This window comes from Odontomachus brunneus, unplaced genomic scaffold (genome assembly GCF_010583005.1).
Source record: "Odontomachus brunneus isolate Ranch 3 - 2012 unplaced genomic scaffold, Obru_v1 Obru_scaffold_178, whole genome shotgun sequence".
Classification (NCBI taxonomy): Eukaryota; Metazoa; Arthropoda; class Insecta; order Hymenoptera; family Formicidae; genus Odontomachus; species Odontomachus brunneus.
The window spans coordinates 408761-431784 of NW_022639628.1; the positions used below are offsets into that span (position 1 = coordinate 408761).

At 38.2% G+C, this 23024-nt stretch overlaps 1 protein-coding gene across 7 annotated transcripts in view; it reads left to right on the forward strand.

The window, feature by feature from the left end:
• Positions 1-1305: 1305 nt before the first annotated feature.
• LOC116851573 (glutamate receptor ionotropic, kainate 2-like) overlaps positions 1306-23024 on the forward strand; it is a 173157-nt gene continuing 151438 nt past the window's right edge. For all 7 annotated transcript variants that reach the window (XR_004379615.1, XR_004379614.1, XM_032831127.1 and 4 more), the window contains exons 1-2: positions 1306-1575; positions 8248-8442. Coding sequence is in view for 5 of the 7 variants with exons in the window: in XM_032831127.1 (XP_032687018.1) it covers positions 8358-8442 (85 nt within the window). In the remaining 2 variants the exon portion in view is untranslated. The remainder of the gene's footprint in view (positions 1576-8247; positions 8443-23024) is intronic.

A 23024-nucleotide genomic window follows, 5' to 3' on the forward strand; every position in this document is an offset into this window, starting at 1 on the left:
CCAGCAAAATGGCTATAAAAGTCCTTTAAGTTTACAATGTATGTAACGTATATGAGAAACATGAAAGAATTACGAAAACAGATAGTAGCTAGTAGAATTTAATATAACATTTTCCGATATCTTCTTTCTTTTTTACGATACGCCTGCGTACCGTTATATACCATAACCCCTAACAAAAGAAATAATATACTCCAAAAAAAAATTTTCTTTACTATCTTTACAGTAGAATGAAATTTCTCTATTCATGACATCAATAAAGATACGATAATTTTTTCAGATTGTCCTATAATTGCATTGCATAATCTGTTTTAATTAACAATCAGTCATTCTTTAAAACTTCTTCATTCTTTAAAACTTTATACAATATATCACAAACGTTGCCTACATTATATGAATTATGATTTTTTAAACATTTTGAGGTCGTACTTTAACGTATATATTCAGACAGAACAAACTTAAAAAAAAAACATCTTAAAAACGTGTAAAAAACGTCTAAATAAATAAAATCAACGTTTTTAACACATCTCTTAGAAGTTCATACTATCTGATAGTTATACAGTTAATAAGAAAAAAAAAACGATTCAACGAGTATCTAACATGGATGATATTCTAATAAACTATAATAATCGTTATACCTTAATAATCGTAAATACCTTAATAATCGTTTTATTACACTACCAAGAGTGCTCAAAAGTTTCGATACTTAATACTCATGCAACCAGGAAGAGTAGGGTAAACGTCTCGAGTATTGATTTCCTTAAGTATGCTTATGTGAAACAAATATTCATACAGTGTGATTACGAAGAAAATATATGAAAAATAAAGATATGAATAATGAAAAGAAAAACTTCTTTAATGAACAACACAGTCAACATGTGTGCTATTCTCTAAATCGAGAATTACATGACTTTTAATCTTACACATGCATAAGTAGGTCTAAATCATTTAAGACCATTATAACTTTATTATGTAACTAAAATTACTTATACAATTTTCAAACTTATTCGTTGTATGTAAGACTGAAAATGTAACTTTCTAAAAATGTGTGATTTTCAGTCTAGAGAATGATGTGGCATATATACATGTGTGTGTGTGTGACGCTGACTTAATATTCGGAGTTGAACAAACGGGACAATGTAGCTCTGAATCGTGGACCACTTTGGACGGTGAAACGTGCGCTCATCTCGCACATGGTCCTCAGTAAGCACGTGGAGTCGCGCGGGCAATATTGGCCGATGAGCACGTGGCCGCCAAGACGATCGTTGAAGCTCGGCATTCCTCGGTCGTAGTCGCGAGTCGACGACCGACGGGCTGGCGGCAGTCGCGCGCCGGCCGCAGTCACGGTTGGAGGTGTATGTTTACGTATCCGCGATGAAAATTCGACCTTTCGTAGAGGTTATGTTTATGCGCGCCGCCAGGATGACACATGATTTTATACGCCGATCTCTTTAAAAGCATCGTTGTCGGACATCCGTGTGCTCTTGGAAAAGAAGCTCCGATGATATTTCGAGAATTCTACAAGCTCTCCCTGGCAGCGGATTGCGCTGATGCGCGCGACAGCTCCGGCAAAACTTGGTTAGTGAACAGCTATTTAATTAGTTAATTTTCCCTGATCGAGGTTCTAATCGTTTTAGTGTCGGGATATTTTTAATTTAACGGACTCTTTTATTTGAAGCTTAATTAAGAGAATACTAGATATTCAAGTATATGAATCGTGAAATATTAGGATCTCTCTTGATGTAAAAGAAGAAGCTTTACTGTAAAATTGTACAATTAAACGACACTTTGGCGTCCATTATGCCTTCCTTCTATGTTTATACAAGTACTTTTTGTTGTTAAAAGATTATTTTATGTAAACAATATTTTGAAATTGGGAGAGAACTAATGTTCGCGATATAATAATCTTCAGATTGTGGTGCGTAGAATTTAAATCTTTAGACTCACATATCTATGTGTGTGTATGTGTGTGCGCATGTGTGTATTGAGCCGTTATAAAAAAGTGATATTTCTTACTGCTTTTTCATATTTTCCTATGATAATACACTTGAATAGTTGCGCAGTCCACGCGGACGATGCATGCCCTCAATCACTTATTCCAATTTGGTAACCAAGCTTCGTGTCACGATGCGGTTGTGTACGGTTCGTTGGTGAAATCGATAACTGCCTCTCGAACCGAGACGAATTGTTCTCGTAGTTTAGACTTACTGTGTGTCACGTGCCTTGTCAGTCGAACAAGTCTCCCAATAATTTTCTTCTTACTCTACTCGCAGCCGATGTAAAGCTATATGATAAAGGACATCATTTCTATATATTATCCATTTTTATATTATTATTACCATCAGCTGATAATCATATATTATAACATGGAATATAAATTTAATATAAAGGTTGGATATATTCATTGTATACAGAGCGCATAAATGAGCATATGTAAATGTAAAAAATTCACTTTAAAATATATCTTCTTATGAAAGATCCGTGTACTACACTTACTGATTAAATACTGCTCGCATTAACACGCTGTTGTAATGAATTATTGCAAATGTGTTAATTAAATGTAGCCGATTTGTCGGTAGATTTTGACGATGCGCTTATGAAATTTCCGGAATGTTCAAATCTCTCGCAGTTGATTGCAAGAGTAAGCTTGTGTAATGCCTCCTATTACCTATGCAGATAGTGTAATTGCTTCAGTGCGCTATTGCGCGCATTAAAGGAAATTGAGATTACAGCTGAAGTGTGTCAATTAATGTAGAGTGACAAATAATTTAAACTATTAGCGGAAAATTATGAATTTTCGATTATTTCGTATCAGACTTGAAAACCGTGATTCAATTAATTCACGTTAAAGTACTGTCAGTAGATTATATGCCGTGAACTTTAATAAATTAGAATTTTTATATTTTTTACGCATAATCACGAAAATTGTGTGATTAAAATGCACGGAAAGAAAAACGCGACTCCGTTACTAACTCCGTTAGTATAACTGAATTTCCTGTTACCTGTGTAACGACGAAATGAAAAATTTAGTTGTAAAAACAGAAAGATTTTTGTAGGAGATTTCTACGTAACTAATTGCTTTCATTTATCTCAACCAAGCCTTAATGCAACTAAATGTTCAAATAAATATTTTCGATCGTAGTAACAAAAATATGATTTCTCATCAGCGAGTTTTTCGTATAGTCTTTTTAGTTAGTTGCATAAACTAAGACTTTTTTCTATATACCTATATTAATGTGCCAATATATATAAAGCAGCATATTTTTTAGAGCAGCGTTTTTGAGCAGGGTGAATAAGTATTATTATTTTATACACATAATTCTATATTAAAATAATGTTTTGTCGAAGACGAAATAGATAACGAAGCTAAGTAAAATTAATGACTAGATGCGAAATTTTGCTAACAATGAAATAATTTTAGAAATAACCATTTTCGGTTATTTCCTATGCGAGTTGTTAAATGGAGTCAAAAAGCTGAACATATAACGCGTGCGCGCGCGGAAGTATAATACAAATACGTAAGTACAATAATAAATCGTATATACGATCGTATATAACGTGACATTACGTTCTATTCATTCTATTTATCAGAGCTCCTAATATATTGACAGATCTCTATAACTATATTGTTTTGAAACGGATTGTGTTTACATGTTTAACAAAGGAATCGCGTATCGTTACTGTGCGTTTGCTTGGCACCGTTTACTTTCGTTTATTAGTTCCTTTGACAATAACACGATCATAAAATCGATGAAGATTAAAGCTCAAGTATAATATACGCCGCTCGTTATTGCCACAGTGCAACTACAATCGAATCAGTGCAAATAAAATCGAATCGCATGATTATATTGTATTTGCATTTAAATAATAAAGCCAGAGGGATTTTGGTGCAGGAAGCGGTTCGCTAATTGAAGATAATCATAATTATTTTAAAGTGAATTGCAGACGTCTGAATAATTCACGGAGACTTATCGATTATGCATATTAACAATATAGTTTATTAATGTGTATAACGCGGTTGGTAACTGCAACGTGCAAGTCTACTGACAATGTTCTAGCTGCTCGTTACTAGAATTTCTAAACATGAAAGAAAAGAAAAGAAATACCGATAATAGCAGCTGCTCCGTGTCGAAAGGATTGTTCAAACACACGGCAAACGTGCATTGTCCTTAAGTTTCCATTCTCTGAGATAAATGGCAATCTATTCTTCACGATGTTCGAGCGCGAGAGCGAGTGGATTAGAGCAAAGTGTACTCCGATAGCTTTGCGCGTTCACTGATGGCGGCGCAAACGATTAAATTTCATTGCATCGCGCCTTGAAATGATTGGACGAAGTTACGACACCGATATCCGGAGCGCCGAGCGCTGGAAAATCGAGAAAAGGACGGTCGAGTGTGTCGAGGAACAACAGGAACAAGGAACGAAGTCACCCTTTATCGAGTTTTTATCGTGTCTCCGCTAAGATCGCGCCGCTTTAAAAACTCCATGGAATCGCGCGAGTTTCTCATGCGGGCGGCTTTCGGACATACACTGCTACATTCATTCGATATCGTACACAAATAACGCTCTCCCGGTTATCGGATTGCCTATAAATTCGCCCGTATAAGCGAGAATTACATTCTGCTGACAGACCGCGCAAAGTATCACAGAGATCAAGGTAGGCTCGACGTTATAGTCGATCACCTATTACCCGGGCGAAATAGTGAATCGATAGATCCGAATTCGCTTTAAAATGAGAAAGGAACGGAGAAAATGTTGAAAGAGAGAGAGAGAGAGAGAGAGAGAGAGAGAGAGAGAGAGAGAGCATCGCTCTCGCTTGGTAAGCGTTTCTCGGTTCGGTTCAGTTTTTCGGTTTGGTTTTTTTCCCCCGAACAGTCCACATGTCAGAGGCGAAGAAAACGATCGTGTTAACGAGAATTCCGGAAGGGAGATTCACTAGCGAGAGTCGCTTTCCTCCTATTTTCCTCTCGGAAGGTCGGGCATGACGCGATATCGCAAAGATGTTTTAGGACTACCATAAATCACAAAAGCCGGTGGGCGGTCAGACAGAGAGGCAAAGGGCGAGAAGAGAAAGAGAGAGAAAGGGGGAACGAAAAAAAAACATATATATATATTATTTAAAGTACCGCTCCCGTAGCTCTCTTCTCCCTCTCTCTCTTTCTACCGCTGCTTGTTCCACCCGTTGACTCTTCGCCCTCTTCATCGCCATTTTCATGGCTCCGGCGCGCACTTCCGCGCGGCGCTTCTCCTATGCCATTAAGGCGTTTCCACGGACGCGACGAATTATCGTCGAATAAAGCGGCGCGATTAAGGCAACCTGGACGCGACGTAGAACGAATCGGAAGAATTTCGTTTAACAGCCGCCTTCGCCGCGTTTCCCGCTCCTATCCCTTCAAGTCTTTCGCGAGTAGTGGAGCCCCAAAAGGGAGGATCGGATATATTTTCCCTCCAGATGTTCGCGGCCTTTCGCCCCACGACATTCTAATTGCGAGATTACAAATTACCGATTACGTCGCGATTCCTACGACGAGAAGGATTTTCGCGCGCGAATTAATTCGCTTTAATTATACGATAACGTTTAATCTCTTACTTCGGATTGCGTTTCTTGGGCGGATCCCCGTGCATTTCGGCGCAACTTTCTTTCACGACTTCATTTTCTTAAACTCCAAGCGCAAGCTTTAGAGAGTTACTTTGCAGCATTCAAGTAAGAGACATGAGTGCGAAAAGGGGCAGTAATTTACGGCGATGACAGGAGGGAAGATGTAACTCGGGCGGAAAGTGCGCACGAGAGTTTTAAATTAATTACGTCTAAGAAATTGAAATGAGCCTCGTACTTACCGACTTCTTCGTCACTGCTAGTGAAAAAATTACTCACCGCAACACGTGTAGTTATATCTCTCTCCGGGGGATTATTATTCGCTGTACAACGTTTCCCTTCTTCCCGCGACATTGCAAAGCTCGGCGCGGCTCGAATAAAAGAGTGGCAATTACTCAGGCCGTAAGTCCACGCCGGAAAATGGAAGTAACAAACGCACTTCTTCCCTCATAAAAGTCGGACGAAAGAATCGCGTTGCGCGAATACGTGGGATCGCCGAACCCGCCGCCATCGTCGTCGTCGTCGCCAGCAAGTCTGCGCGCGCGATTCGCAATGCGGCGAACGCGCGATATCGGATCGCCGCTTAACTAAAAGTCGTGCCATTGTTTCTTCTAAAGCGTCGCAGCGCCGTCGTGGGAGCGAGTCGCGCGCAAGTTCCACAAACTGTTCCCGTTTCGCGAAGAAATCATGACATTGAATTAAAATCAAATAACGCGGGCGTTTGCTGGCAGCGAGCGCGCCGCCACCGCCACCGCCACCGCCACTACCGTCAGCGGCAAAACAGACCAGTTATTTCGTAATTTCATCGATTTATGAGACAGTAGTGGAGAGCAAGAAGCGCCTAAGTAAGAACGGAATGCAAAGTTTGAATAATGCATGCGGCTTCATTTTGTTTACTCAGGAAAAGATGTATGGAAAGGAGCGAAGGAGCGAGAGTTAATTTAGTTGACGTTAATTGGAAATCTGCTCCGATCGAACCTTTGTGTTACTGAAACCGTAGTAGCAATTAAATAACTGATATTCTGAATATTACGTGGTAACATTATGGAAAATGGAGTCGTCACGTCTGATAATTTTGCTACCAATATGTTTAATATAAAAGTATTATTTTTCTCTCTGTCTCCCTCTTTCTCTCTTTTTCTCGTGTATAAATACGTTAAATTAATTACAAAGATATATATGCAAAGTATAAATTAATATAAAATGTTTAAAATATATCACGCAATCGTATTTTATGCTCGTAATTTTTCTCTCTTATAAATAAATGTGGAACTTCATAATCATTAAAATATTATCATGCTTTATATATACATTCGCCTTTGGAAAGATTGTCTGTTTTTTTTTTGTTGTAAGTTTAAGAACCAATTTTGTCTTGTCCAATGGAAGCTTTCTCCTATTGGAAAATAAATTATCCTATTGGACAAGACGCGAATAGATTCCTAAACTTACAAAGAAAGTCAGACAACTTTTCCGACGGCGAGTGTACACTTGTACATGTTTTATTTTGTGTTATAGTACAAAGTTCACATGATATACGTTACGTTAAACATCCATGTTCAGTGCTCGTAAAATAATTTTTTTAAACAGATATAAAATGTTTCAGACAAACACAGCAATATTTGAAAATGTTTACTTATATATAATCCTAAAAACTTTCATTATTTTTCAAGTAGCATCTGTGCATAAGCATTGTACAATAAATATTAATAATTAAATTAAATCCTCTTGACTCATGAATTACGACGATGTAAAAATTCTCGCATATAGTTTTCATGGTAGCTAACTCACTAATTCCACCTCATCTCGCATTTGTATACTTTTACTAATTATATAATTAAAATGAACAAAAAAACCAGAATATTTTTCATGAAATTCTTCACTGCGCAAAATGTTGGATTATATGTTTGATGATGATATTCGCGAGAAATATCAAATTGCAAACTTAGGAAGGCTTCCTTCGAATCCCTTGGCCGACCGTCGTCAAAATTTAATACATAAAATAATGCGAGCGACAGTACACTTTCCATTACCGCGAGAATTCACGAGCAATACTCGCGGTATATACACGATATGCAAATTTCAACGAACTCGCCATGTAGGAACGTCTCATGTGTAGGATTTCTCGAGCAAGGTGACAGCGACCGCTGAATCGGACTTCAAGCGACAAACGTTTACACAAAATGGTAATTTTTCGGCCGCTCGCAAAGTCCACGAGATCTCACCGACCGTAAATTGAAAAACGCGCTTCGTTCGCGGTAGAACGTGTCCGACCCTTATGAATTTTGCGCGCGGCGAACAGCGAACGTGGCGGATATCCTGCCGCCGGCCGATATTTCAACGCGGACTTTTAATTAACACACAAGCTGTGTAAAAAATTAATTTTTCTTGGAGGAAAAACGTGGCTAGTGCGTAGCTCGGAATACGCTCGTAATTTTCTTATGTTTACTACACGCCACACGGACTCGAGTTTATTTTTAGAATAGAAATTGAAAGACCCGCATAGTCGGGCGAGATGATGATACTGAATGAACGCCACCCCCGTTAGAATTAAGATTTATTTTGGTCACAACTAGTTTTTATATAACGCGCGCCACTGCGAGCCGGCCGATTCTCTGGTCGACTGATATGTTGATTACGTTGTGTTTTGTGTTTAGGTAAATGCGTGAAGTGTGTCGAGCCATATCCATCATAAACATAATTCGTGCGGTAGTGTTCGTGTGAGGGGCCACCGAGAGGCCGCGGCGGTGGGTTTTCGAGATGAGCTATGAATCTGGGTTGCCTGGTAGCCTGTGTCTTCGTTCTTCAGCTGCCCTCAATACTCCACGCGCTGCCTTCTGTCGTCAAAATCGGTGAGTTTATCACTTGTCATTTCGCTTTAAGAGCCAGTCTCGCTTTGCACACTTCCGTTGTATGTCGCTTTTCGTCGTAAAGCTTTTGTGTCTTGCAGCGACTTAATGAGACGATAAAATTGCGATAAGAGGGTAGGTTATTTAAGAGCGAATTAAATGTAGGAAACACGAGTAACGTCATATAACTACGTACGAACACTAGATGCATTACGTAAAAACAATACATAATGATTTATTTTGTTTGTAACAGAGTAAAGTAGTTAAAAATTATTTTATACGTGATCCCTCCATGAACATAATTAGTTGCGTAACTGAGAGTATGTTTAACCCTTGAAGCGCACTGTGGTGCAAATTTGTATTATCAATTTCGAAAAAGTTATTTTTTCGGAATACAGTAAAATATAAATCAATTGTTCACTTTTTTACCGGCTTGTTTACTTTCTTACCGGCTTTTATATCATTATTGTCAAATTGCTGATCTCTTGTCTTTTTATATAAAAAAATTAAAAAATTGAAATTGATCAACTCGCGCACGCGCGGAGACGAGTTATAAGTTGGCAAAAATTACTGATGCAAATATCCATTTGTATTACGTTGGTATTGCATTATACTGGTGTCTTTTACCAGATGTGTGCGCTCGAAAACTTAAATTACATCCTTTCGATTCTGATATGAATCCGAGTCTGAATCTGAAAGCGACGTACTTCTCTACGCTCAAAACAAAACAGATATATTTTGCTCACGCGTATGTCTCGGCACGTCCGATATTATTTATTCATCCTCTTCCGCCGTGCTGCATCGATTTGACGTCGCAATACCGAAATATCATTTCCTAGTTCTCTCGAAACTGAATCATTTTGTATCGAGCGAGGAAAAGTTTGTCAAGCACGACGGTCGAACTAGACGCGCGACTTGATATTTTGTCCTGACACTTTCCGAAGGTTGTCCTTCCTCATCCCTCGCAAGTTGCTCCCCCGAAAACTTTGGCGTACCTGAGAGCTTCCCAAATCTAACTTTTCTGAAAGTTTAGTCGCGGACTACGTTCGTCGGCAACGTCTCCGACGATAATTATTGCACTCGAGAAACGCCTCGAGGCACGCGTGGGTCGGGAAATACTCTTTCGGTCACGTTGATTTCACCTACTTCTTTTTGGCCCTTTTCCTCTCTCTCCGCTTATTTCCCGCTCACTCTTTTTATCAAATAAAGACCAGTATTATTCACCAGTATTATTCTCTGCGAAAGACGGAATCATTTAAATAAAGAAACTGATTTATATTATGTATTCAACATAACACATTTTATAACAATAAAAAATACGTAGAGATAAATCTCGATTAAAGTAAAAACGATCAGATTTCTTGTGACAACACTTTGTGATGCTTTTTAAATCGCAATATTATATATACGACAGATTATATATTTTAATATATTTCAATTTCATACGGTTAAATATGTCCACGGGAAAAACAATACGATTGGTCTACATATTTCAATATTGAATTTGAAACAAATTTACGTATGGGTCAATCATACTGTTTTTTTTTCGTTAAAAGTATTATTTCATGTTAAAAAAATATCTGTAAAAAGTAATATAATATTTAAGTCGTCAGTGAAATATATTTATATTTTAAACGAAATATAAAATCGCGGAATACACCGTATAATTTGCTATGACTATTATGACGTTATCGTGTTTATAGGCAATTTACGAAACTTAATCATGTAACGCAATACCACACTCTGGCAGTCGTAAAAAGTACTAGTGGTGCTCTTCTTGTAACCACAAAATAATAGAGACACATTAGCTACTTAGCACATCAGATTACAGACTCATAATGCACGAACATCCGTTATCGTGTTACTGATAAAACTCCGATGAGTTGTCCGATAAAGGTCTTGGCTAACAAATATACTCACCTTACAACATCTCATTTAAATAAATCTTATTGAACATAGGCCACATTTTTTAGCAATACGTTAATTAAAATCACATAGGATTTAAAAATGTTTACCTCATTTTACAAAGTGTATATAGTTTATTATAGTTATTATAATACATTATAGTTTTTCTCTTCGAAACAATAGCCAAGTGTCCTAATTATTGGACGCGGGATATTTGGAAATGTTATCTCATTTGATTAATATGTTAGTTATATTGCAATAATTTATAAACATATGTGTGTATTTATACATTGTGCATTTATACATTAATTGTTGAGCAAATTATAATAATGTAGTAGATAAAGCTATTATCATAATTATTTATTTTCCAACTTTTGAAAATTAGCAGTCTATCAATCAGATTAGCAAATGAAGATTGTAGTGAATTTATAGCGTTACATTATCGTTTTGCATTGAATCCATAATTTCAACGTTTAAATTATGGAAATAGTAATAATCTCAAATGCGTCAATATATTCGATTGAATTTCATGAGAGATTATGTTTTAGATCACACATATATGAAAGAGAAATAATTTAACTTTATGTAATAGTTTAAACCGATATGTCTATATCAATGCATCAATAGTTACAAAAAGTTTAATTATTTTTTATTAAAATATTAATCAATAATTTGATATTCGGAAGACTTCATGTCATAAAAAGAAATATTACAAAAAACGGTAAATCCGAAAAGAAATATATATAAATGCATTAATTTCCTCAATATTATATTATATAATATTACAATAATATATATATATATATATATATATATATATAATAATTTCCTCAAACACATAAGAGTAAAGATGTACGCGTGTACTCTATATCATAAAATAACTATCCAATTTCTGGTATGATTTCCATGGATGATAAGTAGCAATGAGATCCGTGTATTTAGTACAATTGTTGTTAAGCAATGTGCCTGAAGTGTTTAAACGCTTGCAACACTAGCAACACTGTGGTAGCAAGCGCTAGCAAGACTAGTTGAATCTGCTGTTTAACATGGATGAACAGTGCAAATTATTGGTACTTTGCTTTGCTATACTAATGTGAAGTTAAAAAACATTATAAAGGAAGAAGTATGTTATTTGCAATTCTTTAAGAATAAGTAATATTATTTTCAACAATTTTTAATCATACATATACATAGTGTTGATTTTATTCGTTAATCTTGATTTTACTGTTAAAAATAAATTCTCAAGAGTTTTCTTAAATTCCATCTTAATGGTATAATAGTTTGCCGACCGAATAGCAGCACTGTGTTAATATCAAGAAGACAAACAGAATTCCGGTGATGCTTTTACTCTCTCCCGTTTCCGCGATAAATCGGTTAAATTCTCTCGAATAAAGCGACGATCCAGCAATTTACGCAGGCAACACGTACATAACCACGCGGTCGTGTAGCGTCTGAAACGCGATATTTGTCTCGCGTCGTAACCTCTTGTTCCGCCTTTTCATTGAAATTGGATTTCTCGCCTTGAATGCCCTCGAGACGACCATGCGCCGCGGAACATGTAGGACGTTTAGACAGCGGAAACGCGAAAGCGAATACAAAGATAAAGAGAACATACGGATATAACTGGCGAAGTAGCGAGGGGAGATAATTCACATCATCCCTTTGAATTCTAATTCAAACGGCCTCCCTTTTCTCATACCGCTCTGTTGCAACCGCATCGATCCGTTCTGTTACAGCGATATTATCGCAACAGATAGTATCGAAAACTCAATTCGTAGTATTGACAATTTAAAAAAAAATAGATACACAGGAATATGAAATTCAAAATTATGGATGGTAGAGTCTTATCATTCAACTCAAGGATGGTTCTATTTCAACAGATTCAAAACTTGAGAGGGTTATGTAGTTGCAAAAGTATATAATGTACTCAAACTCGAAAACCCGATGAAAGTGTTACAGACAATGATTTTTTTCGATGTTTTCGTTGATCAATATTCAACATGAAAAATCAGTTAAGAACCTTACATATATGCGATAGTGATAGACGATTTATTAAGTCTGGCCTTACATAACGAAGAGTGCTCAGCGCATAAATAAACCCGGAACTTCCGTAGAATCTTTAAGTGAAAGTAATAAATGGCGTAGACAGTGATTAATTGACTACGAAGAGTTTCTTAGATCAAACTGCGCTACCCGGCCTAATCAACGTCCGTTAATTTGATGGATAAATAAGGGTAAAGGGAGTTTTGCTGAAAGGTTTATTACGATAAATCGTTCTCTGCTAACGTTTTCCTTGCTCTTCAGGGCATCCAGTTGACAAAGACATCGTCGGGTCTAAGTGATGCTTGGACAAATCGGTTTTACTGATTAATTAATGTCACGAGTATAACCCGCTACGTGTCTACGGCATCTCGGATACACCACGAATACAAATGACAGTTTGTTTGCGTGCGGTGAATTGTTTAATATTTGTTGGACTGTCGGTTACATCGTTTGAATTCGGTTCAAGTGGATTCTTCAATCAGGTTGTTAGCACGCGGGCGCTTCCTCTCTCCTATTAATTTCGTTCGCGCGTATGCCATAAAGTTTGCAACATGCAAGCCCTCCAAAACACAGAAGGGAACTATGTAAAAATATAACTTTCAGCTATCGTACTCGACCTAGTTCTCACTCTCCCTTCCACGCACAATGAGTAGTTAACATTTATTTTACGAGGGAAGTGACCGTTGGGAGAAAACTACAATGCGTGCAGAAGCGTACGGCTGTCAACGGGAATTACATTTAAAATGCTACAAAATTCGCCGTCATTTCGAGCAACAGCCGGTCGCGAGTGAGTGAGCGTCGCAAATTGGAGGGAAGAAAATCGATGTTCGCGCTCGATACGGCTGCCGACGTACATTGACGCGAAAAAAAAACAGAATATGTTAACATTCGCAAAATCGAAAGTGATACGCACGGTTTGCGGCGCGGAAATTATTTATTCACGCAACGGCTGCGACACCGACCGTGACGAAGTCGCGCTGACGAGGACCGTCGTTCTCCGCCGAAATCGATCGAACTTACGCGAAATACGAGCAAAAAGAGGCGCACGGAAATGCAGGAAATTCACTGGTTAATCGTCCGTATTCATCCTTTCAGTAAATCTTCCGGGCGTGTCTAGCTCTCTTTTAAAAGGAAACGAATCGAGCCGTGAGAAGGGACTTGGAGTCGTTCGTGCATGCTCACCATTCATCCGCGATGCGAGTTTCATCCGCGAGAAATTATAACATGAAAGAAGTTTGCTCTTATATCGTGATTTACGTTCCCGCCGGTGCTTCATGTTGGCGCATGCCAACGTTGCTTAATAGCTAGCGTGGCTCGCCGAAACGGTGGTGTGATCCTGCGCGTAACATTGATACTCGTACATTATTCTCCGCGCCATCGTCTCTCGTTCGCCTCTACAGACGATACGAACAATCATTATATTACGGTGTTTTACCGTTTTCCCCCCTTTAAAATCGTCCTCCAGCGACGGCTGAGCAAAATATATAGACAGAAATATTTCATAACTGTAGACGCGGAAATGCGTCAGATTCGTCTCGCGTTTTGCACGACACGCATACGTGTGAACGTATCGTCAGAGGGAGAGAGGAAGAGTTCATCTGTTACGAATCCTGTGTACTCCAAATCTTTGGAACATTTCCGTGACAATATCGCAACGCGCGTTCCGGTATATAACGTTTGTCACGTGAGGAGGATGTCTCGGAAAATCCGGCTTTTCCCGTGGGCTTTCTTCTTCCTTCCTCTGTCAAGGGCGAGTGACGAAAGAAGAGAGTGAATAAATGGAGCCAAGTAACTTCCACAACAAAGGAAACTCCCGACAGTTCTTTCTTTCTTCTTGCCCTCCCCCGCCATAAATCTTAAAACTCTCAACATTCTTTGTTCCTTGTACTTGTAAACATATTGCTGGTTTAGAATTTCATTACACTTGTTTGATCATCTTATTTTCGCGTGTCGATTTCGCTTTAGTAAATGGATATTTAGTCATTCGTCGTGCAATAAAGTTGCGGAGAGAATTCACCGTTAATAAAAGCATACAAATTGCGTTAGGTAATCTCTTAATTACAGCTTAAACAGATACGTTGTTCGCGCCTTCGCGTAATTGCGTGATTGAAGCTTCAAACTTTTCTAAAACATTGATTACCTTAAACACATAGAAAGTGGTAACGAAATAACGACGTTATCCCTTTCATCTTCGAGAGAACGTATCAAATCGTCAGAAAAATAAATCGCGCGTTATAAATCATATTATCCTCTGGAGAAACGAACGAGATATATTGCGCAAACTTTACAAACGTTTTACTTCCGACACTTGCTTAAATGTCCGTCTACCTATTTACGATCATTCGTTTTCCTATTTCTGATTACATCGCACGAGCGCGCTCGCTCTACTCCGGTGAAAAGTGAGGTCGGCTACCCCGACTGATTCTACACGCTGTAGGAAATCAGACTACTGTGGTAACGCAATAAGAGACTTGGGAAAACGGAGGCATATATATCGAGAGAAAGAGAGAAAGAGAGAAAGAGAGAAAGATAGATAGAGCGAAAGAGAGAGAGGAAGGAAGGAAAGAGGAGAGAAAGAGAGAGAAAGACAAATAGAAGACAGTCTCGGGAAAGCAAGGGGGCGAGCGAAGGAGTAGATACGACTTCGTGGCGCCGCGAATATCAGTATCTCGAGAGTTTTCCTTCCTAGATCTCGGCTTTATCCTGCACTGTGTGTAGTACCATCAAGCGTGATATCTTCCCCGCAACTTAGCAACGCGTTACGTACTCGTTTAGTTTGCATATTTCATCACGATTAAGAAAGTTAGACGTCCAATTAATGCTCGGCCGCTTGAATTCGTGCACACAAGGAAATCCTTAATATTCACTCGCTTAATTCAGTTAGCGGCTTGCCGCTATTAGAATAATTAGCGCGAAAAGTTAATCTCACGCTTGTTTCCGCGAAATGACATGACTATGTAGAACTAATCATGCCTTGAATACGATTTGTACATTATCCGTGTAAAAAAAATATTTCACGATTTCTATTTCTTTGAAAATTTTCTCTATAGACTGCCTATGACAGCTTTTCCGTTATATTTGTCTCTCGTAAATGCGTGTTATTTTATAATTAATTACGCTATTTTATTTCAGAAATAAGAAAAACAAGTTTATTCGCAATTAAATATTTAGTTCTGCACAGAATTAGCATTTTAATAAAAAATATCAATTTTATATAATAATAATGTCATTTATTTTAATACTTCATTAATAATATCTTAGTGATTATTATTGATGATTATGAATTATTTAGTATAGAAACACGTAATGAAAAATATCTGATCTGCAAATATAAATATATCGGAAGAATATAATGAAATATTTTAATAACATGTTCCTCTGTTAAATTATAGGCGTATCTAATTTCGTTTTTGCGACTAAATTATTGAGAGAGAGAGAGAGAGGCTCTGTTCTGGATAAATATCTCTTCAATTTATCGGCGCATTTGTGTTTACTAAGAAAATTTATTAAACTTATTAATTATTAATTTATTAAGGAAAACTCGCAAATGGTAACATTTTACGTCGCTCAGAAATCTATCGCGGATAATTACCATCGTAATTTCAGCCGGCAATATTTTCAACGCGAACTTGATATTCCACTATTCAATCAAATTGTATTCAATTCGAATTTAGTAAACTAGTTGGACCATGTCTGCGAGGACGGCCTTTCACCGAAATGCGCGGTGGAGGATTCGAAAAATCATGAAAATCGCTTAGCTAGTCGTGAGACGGTTGCAACGAGTCCGTTCATCCCCGGATAGTACCGAGAATAGTTGTTGGATCTGGAAGAGCGCCGTAAACAGAGAAACGCTCTTAATAATTCCGCGATAGTTCGCCCAACGGGAACTCTCCCTCCCCGATTCTTCTCGCTTGTGCACTCTTCCTCGAAGTTTCCACGTACCTTCGATCACCTCTCAATTTCCTCCTCCACTTACTTTGCCTGGTCTCCGTGCTGCATTCTGTTCCACGGCTTCTTAAACTCCGAGATTGAAACGCTCGATCCAAATCGACAATCGGCTGCGAACTTCCGAGACACTCATAACTCATAAGTATTTGCTCGCTTCCTGACTCATCCGTTTTCCTCTCATCCGCGCCTCCCGCCCATCCGCCCGCTCGCGTTCATTGCCCTTTACAACATTTGTATCGAGACGAGCCGCCAAACGCATTATTTCAGGTACGTGCCATTATTTTGTCAGTTTTGAATTAAGAACGGATGATAAATGTACACGCGCAGTGTTCGCGCTTTGGTGTCAAAGAGACGTTTAAATCAGTTAAATGAACTGCCGCGGTATAATCAGAGCAGACAGCTTCCTTATGATTCTTGTATTTAGTTACATTTACTGTTAGTTACATATTTACAGTTACGCAAATTACGTTTGCGCCCGTAACTTTCGCAATAACAAGATTTCAACGAAAATCTTATTTTCTCCTTCGCAAAATCCTAGCAAGTAAAATTGATATCTCTCGTCGGATCGCGTTTGTAGTTTACGCAGCCAACTAATATCGTCAAAATTCATCGATCCGCTTCGTGACTATCGATTGTTCATCTCTGCGATTCGCGAGTGAGCGGAGCCAGTACCGCAGTGGAAAAATTAATATCCGGAGAAGTCAGTAATGCCGTAAATTCCCGGGTATACCCGAACGTGTCGTAATCAAGTAAGTTTTCGTTCGTATTTTTTTCGGTATAAACTTCGTTCCAGACGCTCGAATTCAATCGCAGCGTGATTGCGTGCTTCTCTCTAGTCGCCGGCGAAGTTCCGCCTTTGGTAAGCAGTGAAAAATTGAAAGAAACGCCGCTTTCGATGCCGATAAGAATGTCTCGTTCATTTCGCGATATCGCTAATATTTACAACTACTGGTAGCCTTTATCTTTTCATCGTACATTTCATGTTTTCATACCCTATCTCCTCGCTATTCTGAGATAAGGAAAATAGACTGCCAAGCACAAAACTAATGCCTCTGACGATACTAGATATTTTCGTAAACAGCTACGGGAGTCGATAAGATACGTGCTAAATTTGTCACTTATTGGGGTTTTTTTGATCTGTCGAGGCATTTTTGCCACAGGAGCGAACCGACGGCGTAAGAGATATTTTGAGCGTTATTTTTAAAATTGTCCATTATGCATGTAGCATATACTTAATTATCGAAAACTTCACTCTTAAGGGAATGTCATACTTAAAAACTTTATAAATGATAAATCTTTTTCTGCAAAATTTAGATGTATTATATGATTATACGAAATTATAAATATTTTTACATAATGAAAATACATATAAAAATGAATTGACCGTTGCTCAATGGGAGCGATATTGAGGGAAACGATAAAAAATTTAAAAATTGACATTTTAAACTGTTATTTAGCATAAATATTTGCATAATATAAAAGTTCCGCGGTTTAACCAAATATGTGTTTGACCTGCACAGAAAAATCTAAAAAAAATATTGCTGTATCTCGCCAACCGAATTTTAGAAGCTTAAAAATAGACAAAAAGTTTGTGGAAAGATATATGCGTGCTCTGAAAAATGACGAAACAAAGCAACATAATTTTTACAGAACATTTATATGCATGGAAAATATGAAAGGAGTAGCGTGTCAGTATTTATCTGGCATGTCTTGACGATCTACGTTATCAATATTTTTTGAGTTTGGCATCCACTTTGGTATCACTTTAAAGAAAAATCGAGAATAATATGTTATTTGTGTTCTGGCAGCGCGATCTTGTTCGCACCAGGATAGAATATATGCAATGTAAGCTGAAATCCGCGAAGCACATCGGCGAAAGAAAAATTACAGTGGCGATGGAAAGAAATGGTATAATATTGATGATGCAAATATCGGGAGAGGGCAGAGTAAAAAGGTATGCTGTGTAAGTGGATTGCAGGATCACTCGTGAATGCGTCCCCGTAGAATTCGGAAATTGCATACACTTCCAGTCTTCCCGGGGAGCCAGTCGAACTACGAAATATTTGTCGATGCGTCAGGGAATAGAGCGAGGGGAGCCCGCGCGGAACTGTCGAAAGCCGTTTTTCAAGATATAATCGGGTCAGGAATAAATCGAGTCAATACTGCACACACATGTGAAATGCTTCTGGAATAGAGAGATAGTAGCACAACTGACGCGCAGACCCTTTTAGGTGACTTTTACGTACAATCCAGTTTTACATTTGAGATATTTTAAGCGTCCATATCACTTAATTATTACTGTCAATTTCCCTTGCGGTTGCACGTCTTCCCGAATTGAGAAGAATAGTGCTTAATTATTCAGAATGCTCTTCGCCGTATGACGGAAAAGAACGAAAATCCACGAGGTATATCTGTATTTTCTTTAATCTTGCGTTTGTTTAAAAAGAAATTGCATAGATCAGTGAATTCTCTTCGTGACTATCATTCTTTTGTGAACGGGGAAATGCTTCAAGATAAGTATACTGGTTAACGTCATGTGGGAATTGTCTTCACATCCGCGCACAATCGCGAACTTTTGTCGTAGATTCTACCGGGTTTCATCGCAATGTGTAAACAAATGAATTCTTCTTGACAGAAAAATAGTTCGACAAACTAAAACGATATCCTCTCCGGAACGCGAGAACGTTCGTCTCGGGAAAAGTCAATGATAAAATATTTGACTCTCAAAAACATTTGGTACGAATGATGTTAACAGCGACGGGACGTTATTCCGCGTTAGCCAAGTATGCAAATTTGCACACTGACACCGATATATGACTTCGCTTCATTGCGTCTGTCCCGTTCGCCGAACAGAAATAGGTTGCACCAGTTCCATCTCCCGTTCTTAACCTCACGATTATCCTAGATAGGGTGATGACCGTGAATAGGGGCGGTTAAGACGCTTCATCGGATACTACTGATATGCTGTCAATCATAACAGTCCGTTGGTGATTCCCTTGATGGATTAGGGCCATTACTATCGGATCTTAAATGACATTTCGCAATAATGGCTAAATTGTCTAAATATTGACAATTGTCGCGCGGAATAAACGCATTTTTACTATGTTATTTTGTTAATCAAGGAAGCCCAACATATATATGGCTACAAATTCACCTAGGCCAACTTTTCAAACATGATTGTTCTTAAAAACATGTGTTTTGTTTTTTTATTATAACTTTTTTAACTTTATTGAATCGCACAAAAATTCATAAATAAATTTATAAATTCATTCCTTGATGTCTTCTACATAAATTTAAAAAAGGTTTGAATTTTGGTCATTTTTTCGGAAATTATGAGCAAATGAAATTGCGCTGAATAAAATTTATTCATGTTTAGGTTTACGTAACTTTTTGATATTTATACTAAGTGATGGTACCAGTTAATTATCATATTTTGATAAATTATCAATTATCTGTTAATGACGCTTTACGATAAATTTATTGGACTATCTATAGTGGAATTATTGATTTCGATTTAAATTAATGAGACATTTCTGAAATTGTTATAACATTCCATGTTTTTAATTCGATTATATATTTTCCATACTGTAGGATCTATTGAGCAGAGGGAGAAATAAGTGGGAAAATACAACTTTCAGGTGCTAAAGACTAATCAGCTCGTTCTTTGTGACCAGAATATATATTTCGTATATCGGGATACAACATTAAATTTTCCGCGGAGACCGATCAGAGAGACCCGAGCAAGAGAGAAAGAGAGAGAGCCCTCTCACCGTACCTCTCCGCGCCTTTTATTGTTAATCCTGTCACCTTATGATTTCCTGTGTCCGCTCCTTATTGGTTCGATTTAAACGTCGATCATAACATCTCTACATATCTCACGCGGTATGTTTACTCGCACAACTCACGTGACTCATCACTCCCGACTTCTTTTGAACGCGACAATATAATATACTTTTGCGACAGGTAAATAAGTAAATACAAATAGATAACGTTAAAACTCGCCGCTGCCAAATTAACTCATCTTGGATCCTACAATACATTCCATTATACACGGAAGAAACTCTGTCAGTATAATTAAATTTTCCTTCACTTTAGGACCAGATAAAAAACTCGGTTGTAAAAACAGAAAGATTTCCATAGGAGATTTCTACTCAGCCGATTGGTTTCAGTTATCTCAATCAAGTTTTATTGCAACTGAATGTTCAGACGAATGTTTTTGGTTACAGAGATATTATTTCTCGTCAGCGAATTTTTCGTCTGGTCTTCATTCAGTTGCATCAGATAATATTTTTTCCCGTGCATATTTTACAATCCTCATGAATCACTCCATGTAGAAAAATTGCTGCGTTATATACATCCTTCACATATATATTTTCACTAGAATTCGCGACGCGACAAAGTCTCGATTCGAATGCAAACAATCTGGAGGACAAACGATCTGGGATCTTGTCTGAAATACAACCTGTCAGCTTATCCTGATCGACCGCGACATTTTCCAGCGTTGCCAAAACCCTTCCTTCCACGCGAAAAAAAGCTGTGCTCGCGCATTAACGGCTGCCTCAGTTCTTTTCTTTTTTTCCACACGCGGAAAGAATTCGAGACGCGCTTTCGGAAATTCGCTTGGAAACACGTCGGTCGACAATTTCGTGAAGCCGCGTTCTTGCAAAGAATCCGACGCGTGTGTATAACATGTTTGAATTATGTTCTCGTGGGAATAAAGTCGCGCAGACGCGATAAAATCGCTAACGCGGTGAAAATGCACTTGGAGGTGTATCTGCAAAATTAGTCTATTTGTCACACCGGGACAGCGTCGTTTATTGCAAAAGTTCGCGAGCGACGTATGAGAAATGTACTAACGTGCACGACAAACGTTACTCTTAACTTACAAATAACACATACGCTTCCCACCATCTTTAGAATTCCGTGTTGTCAGCTTTTCTCCAGTAGAGAGAGAAACAATCGTCTCGATGTTTCGCAGAGATTATTCGTGATTAAGCACGTAATACGGCAATAACATTAAATACCTGTATACACAGTATCGTGTAACAACGGCGCGTATTTATTGCAGAAAGCAAGAGAGCTAAATGTCGCGCTCGGGATGAATTCTATTAAAACGTTTAGCGCACCCGATACCGGCCGCATTTAGAGAAGTCAGTTTGATGATAAAGCTTCGTTTCGTCTATTCGTCCGTCGTAACAAACTGAAAGCGGCAATGATAGAGCACCGCCGGGAGTGTAATGAGAGCTATGCGCGAGGGTCATAATGCGATTACACCCGGGGGCTTCAGCCAACTACCCCTGAACCCGTCAGATTTCTACCTAGCACTCTGCATGGCCTCACGTGAATAGTCACTGGAGAGGGAATCACTCTCTGGTCAAGAAAATAATATTGGTCTGTTTCACTCTTCCTCTTTCTTAATCGTTGCTCGTTCTTGGATGTTGTTCCTGCGTCCGAAACTAAATTCACCGTCAAGTATTATCAGTTTCTCGCTTCACGAGAGATTAGCCGTTTATTATTCCTTGCAGTTTCGATTAGAAGAGTCGATTGATGGATATTGTAGCTTACCATTGTGCGCGGAGTACAATCTCATTACGAACTTTTGATGAACATGTATGCACTCAAAGCTTGCTAGACAAATAGATCCAAGCGCGCTCTGGAACTTTCTTCGAGAAGCGTAGCGAAGCGAATCTACTTGCTTATAGATTGAGAACGAAGTTGGAAGTGAGGAAAATCCCTGAAAACAATTTTCTTAATGCCCCTCTTTAACTTTCTTCCTGTCCATTTGTGTCCCGTATATCGTATGAATAGTTCGAAATAGGAAAAGCATGAGTCGACACTACCCCGTTCGCGGGACAATACTCTGTCCTTCGTGGGAAGTCGAGATGAAATCGTACATTTTCGTTCTTTATATCTTTCAGTCGATGGTAACGTTACCGTTATTCAGATGTATCGAATGGATATCGTTGTTTTAAATGCACTCTCAAAAGTTCTGTGTATACTCGAGTAAAACTTATGATATTACTTTCTGCAAGTTCATCGCTTTCTCTTAAGATGATTATTAAATCTTCTTGAATCCGTTTCTTGGATTAAAAGTTTTATACGCTTTATACTTTATTGATATGAAAGTTAAAAGAGCAAATAATAATGTAATATGTATCTTCATCTCCAGTATGTATTTTCTCTCTATCTCTTCGCTCTCCAAGAAATGATTTTGACAGTTTTGCAAAAACGTGCTTAAAACTGTCACATTTCACGAAACTCTATTCTCTGAGGCATTTTGTACGTGTCTTCGTGCAACGTGTAGAATGTTAGAATAAAAATAATAGGATTTTTATGTTTTCAAAGGACACGTGATGCACAATTCAAGGGGACGCTACGTAAACGTGACGACGCATAGCGACTACATACCGTATCACGATCCGCACGTAGATCCAAGCTGACTTGGATAAAAAGAGTAGTAAGAAATAGTAAATATTTTCCGAGATATATCGTTCTCGATGTATATTTGGTTGGAAGTGTTCCAATCTTGAATTTTGTACGTTGACTTTCGAACATTCCTCCCATAGGGAGCGTTATCATTACAGATGAAAGTGCATCGCCAGTATTCTTTCTCTGTCTCTTTCTCTTCCCCCCTCCTCTCTCTCTCTCTCTCTCTCTCTCTCTTTATCTCTATTTTTCAGTATCTTCCT